The 3,888-nt window shown below is 65.3% G+C and overlaps 1 protein-coding gene across 1 annotated transcript in view; it reads right to left on the bottom strand.

Moving 5' to 3' along the window:
* The window catches only part of ESPN (espin), a 30,095-nt gene that overhangs the window by 25,400 nt on the left and 807 nt on the right, over positions 1-3,888 (bottom strand). The window contains exon 2 of the mRNA XM_012722053.1: positions 2,576-2,628. Coding sequence (XP_012577507.1) covers positions 2,576-2,628 — 53 coding nt within the window. The remainder of the gene's footprint in view (positions 1-2,575; positions 2,629-3,888) is intronic.

Below are 3,888 nucleotides of genomic sequence, written 5' to 3'. Positions count from 1 at the left end.
CCGCCCCCGCCCGGCACCCCGCAGGCCGGTGGGCGCGGGCGGACTCGGCGGGCGACAGCCGCCACTGTGCCCCAGGGCCACTCCCCTAGCTTATTGCAAGTGAACCGTGGACCGCAGGTCTCAATCCCAGCCGTCTGGCACTGGCAAGTAACCCCCCAAAAGAATTCGTGCCGGCCACGCCCTGCTCCGGATGATGGGGGGCACCTGTCAGGCAGCAATTATTACCACCCTTCCTTAGGGCAATCATCAGGACAGAAAAACGGGGTGATGGGGAGTGAGCTGCCGGGGCTAGGTGGGAAGGGGCTACTGAGGAGGTTCAGCAGGCTGGGGTTGGAGTGGTAAGAAGGGGCGCCCCTGCCTGGTGGGTGCCAGGCATCCTGGACCCTCCGCAGCCCCCCCCCCCAGACCAGAACTACTGTCAGCACCCTGCAGGGAGAGGGAGGCAGAGTGTACTCAGTAGCCTGGGCTTAGGGGCGCACTGTGGGTACCCAGAGCCACTGACTGGGGAGCGGCAGTGACTGTGAACTCAAGGGTCTGGCACAGCTGGGGGCAGCCCCCCCCCCCGTCTTCCGGAGGGTGGGGCCGGCGCCCCTCTCCAGAGGCTCAGGGAGGCCCAGAGGGCGGTGGGCCGGGAGAGCACACCCCACCCCCTGCCTGTGGGGCAGCCAGGGGCGGCTGGAGGAGAGCTGCCAGGCTGGGGGCTGCGCCGCCCGGGCACAGCCTGCGCATCCGGAGGCCTTGAGAGGGCCCTGCCTCCCCTCCCCCCGCTGCTGCCCACACAGGCCCACAGGGCTGGCCCTGGACAGCTGCACCCAGCACCTGGCCCAGCCACCAGCTCTGGAAAGGCTGCGGAAGCTGTCTCCAGGGAGGGGCAGCCCGGCCAGGGGAGCTGCCAGCGATACCATCCCGCAGCCTGCCACCTGGTGGCGCCATGCAGGCCACTCGCTCCTGGCAAGGGGCCTTCCAAACCAGACCTGTGGGCGGTGGGTGCGGCAGCTTTCCAGGAGGCCTCCAGCCACCCAGCTCGGCCTTGCCCCCTTCATGGGACATTGGCCACAGGGGCTCGAGGCCCCCGCCCAGCGGCTTCAGGCCAGGGGAGGAGGGAGCCTTGCCCTCGCAGACTGCCTTGGCTCTGCTGCCAGCTGGGGCTGCTCCCCTGGCTGTCCTGAGCCCGTGAGCAGCAGGGGTGCTGTGGGCGCAGCCCTCCTTGTCTGGGGCCACCACCCCCTCCCCCAGGACTAGAAACACCTGCAAGTCAGTCCCGTGATGGCTGCTGACCCCCTCTGGTTGCTGTGGACACCTCCCTGTGGCCAGGGGTGAGTGCACGGTGGGCAGTCTCCGGTGTTAAGGAGAGCCCGACCCAGCAACAGCGTACCCCTAGGAGACCCCTGCCCGCGGGGCAAGATGCCAGCACCACTGGCATGCTTGACCCCACACAGGCGGGTGCAGCCACAGTCCCGGCTTACAGGGTCTTCCCGGCTGGCTTGGGTTTCTGGCACAGCCTGCCTGTGGGTTCATAAATGGAGAAGATGCTTCTTCCCTTTGCCACCTGATTTCCCCTGCCCACAACACCCTACTGTCTCCCACCCTCCAGATGTCATCTTTGGGGCTCCCATCATTCATCTGCTAGGTTCACACACACACACACACACACACACACACACACACAAGCTTTGCGGGAAGCACCTGTTCAGCCCTCACCCCCCACCCAAGGGCCTCCACCCCTGGTGGGGCCTATCTCTATGGTGGACCCCAACCTGCCTAAGGCCTGCACCCTAACACCCACCCACTCCATTCTCTGGATTATAAATGACTTGTTCCAAATAACCAGCAAGACCCAGGACCCTTCAGTGGAAGGGGGCAAGGGGAGGAAGATTCAAAAGTCCAGAGTAGGCCCTCCCTGGTGGCGCAGCGGGTTAAAGCCCAGCACTGAGAATCTGAAGCCACTTCCGCATGAGTTCGATTCCCGCCTGCCTCCTGCACCGGAGGAGACCACATGGCGAGCCAGACCTCTCCTGACCCGCCCGCTGCTCCCCTCAGCAGTGTACTTCGTAGATCTGCCTGTTCTGCTCCCCGCTCTGTCTCTGGTGAAGCCTCTCACCGCCCCTGAGCCTCTGGCCTGTACCCCAGTTCTGTATGCACAAATAAATAAATAAATCTTTAAAAAAAAAAAAAGTCCAGAGTAACTGAAAAGGATTTCCACACTGTCATTTTGCAGATTCAGGCGGGGAGAGGATGTTCCGGGGGGCCTTGTTCTCCAGCTTCTCCCCCCAGGAGCTGAGCTCACTCAGCCGGGGGCAGCTGTGGGTGCAGGGGGCTTGGTGTGAGCCTGCATGTGGGCGCCTGCAGGCATCAGGAGGGAGCCGCAGAGTCCTTTTCCGAGCCCTTACAGAGCAGTTACTTTGCAGGCGGCTGGCGCACTGGTGGGCGACAGGACTCAGCACGGCTGAGGGTCTCCGGGCTCAGGCACCCCCAAGTTCTGCTGTGGCACGCACGGATGGCTTTCTCTCATAGCTAGGTCTGCTCCAGGTTAGTGGAGGTGAGGGAAGCCCCTGCTCCCCAGTGCCGGCTGCTTGGTGTGCAGGGGCCAGAGCGGCTGGCGGCTGAGGCCTGTCCAGCCCTGCCTTCCTGAGGCGCTTTCTGGTCTCAGCTTCCTGAGGCGTGGGGCCTGCGGAGGGGTCCTTCCAGCACCCCGGACAGTGCCCTGACTCCACAGGGTTCCTGCTCTGCACCCCCCCCTCCCCCATGGCGTCAGTGCTCAAGACCATGGCAGACGAGTCTGTCTGCAGTCGGTAGTGCCTGGTCGTGCCCTTCCCCGCTGACGGTTACCCAGCAGGCTGGGGGAGGGCCGCCCCCGCAGATGGGCGGGGTTGCTGCCCACCTGCTGCAGCAAGGGCTGAGCAGCTGGGAGGCTGCCTGGATGGCCTCTGGGGCCCAGGACGGCCCCACCCCACCCATCACAGCAGCTCTGACTGGCTGGGTGAGAACCCGCGGGAGCCAGTTGAAATGCAGGCGAGGGAGGGGAGCTCGGGGTTGCCTCGCCTTCCCTGGACTTCAGGCTCCCCATACAGAACCTGTGACCCAGGTGAGACCTAACTTTGAGAGAATTTTTAAAAATCATTTATTTATGCACCCAGAACTGGGGTACAGGCCAGAAGTGGCGGGTGAGGCTTCACCAGACGCAGTGGGGAGCGGAACAGGTATTGATAGGATGCACTCCCGAGGGAGCAGCAGGGAGACAGGAGCCGTCTGCTGCTGTGGGTCGCTCCTGGCGCGGATCCAACTCCTGCGGAAGTGGCTGTGTCTAGCCTTGGGACACTGTGCTCCAACCCTTTGCGCCACCAGGGAGGGCCTACCTCCGAGGGAATTCTGTGCAGTCCTCTGGGCGTGGGCAGGCTGTCCAGCCACTGGGCCTCCGGCCCAGTAGCAAGGACCCGACCAGCCCAGACCCTCTGCAGGCCGCTCCCCCTCCAGCTCAGCCTTCTGCTCCCAGAGCCCCTGCTGGGGAGAGCGCCCAAGTGGAAACCGCCTGGGAACTCTAGCCCTGGCCTGGCAGTCCCGCCTGCTGGGTCCCGGCGGTTAGGGCTGGGCGCCAGGAGGAGCCGCTGAGCCCGAGCCAACTCCTCCGCCCCGTCGAGGCGGGGCCACAGCCAGCAAGGCAGGGTCTGGTCCCATCGTCTGCCTCCGCCGGGTCAGGCCAGCTTCCATGACACTCACGTACACCCCTACAGGTGCTCAGGGGGCGCTCCGGACCTCGATCCACGGACGCACCCCAGCGCCCTCCCCTGCGCCCTCGACTCCCTGCCCAGGCCAGCGCTGGAACAAAGGCGGGAGGTGGGACCTGCGGGCGCGGCCGGGCGGTCGGGGAGTGGCCGGGCGCGGTGGGCG

Source organism: Condylura cristata, unplaced genomic scaffold (assembly GCF_000260355.1).
Source record: "Condylura cristata isolate star-nosed mole 26May11 unplaced genomic scaffold, ConCri1.0 scaffold00008, whole genome shotgun sequence".
Taxonomy (NCBI): Eukaryota; Metazoa; Chordata; class Mammalia; order Eulipotyphla; family Talpidae; genus Condylura; species Condylura cristata.
This window is presented reverse-complemented; position numbering and strand designations above follow the sequence as displayed.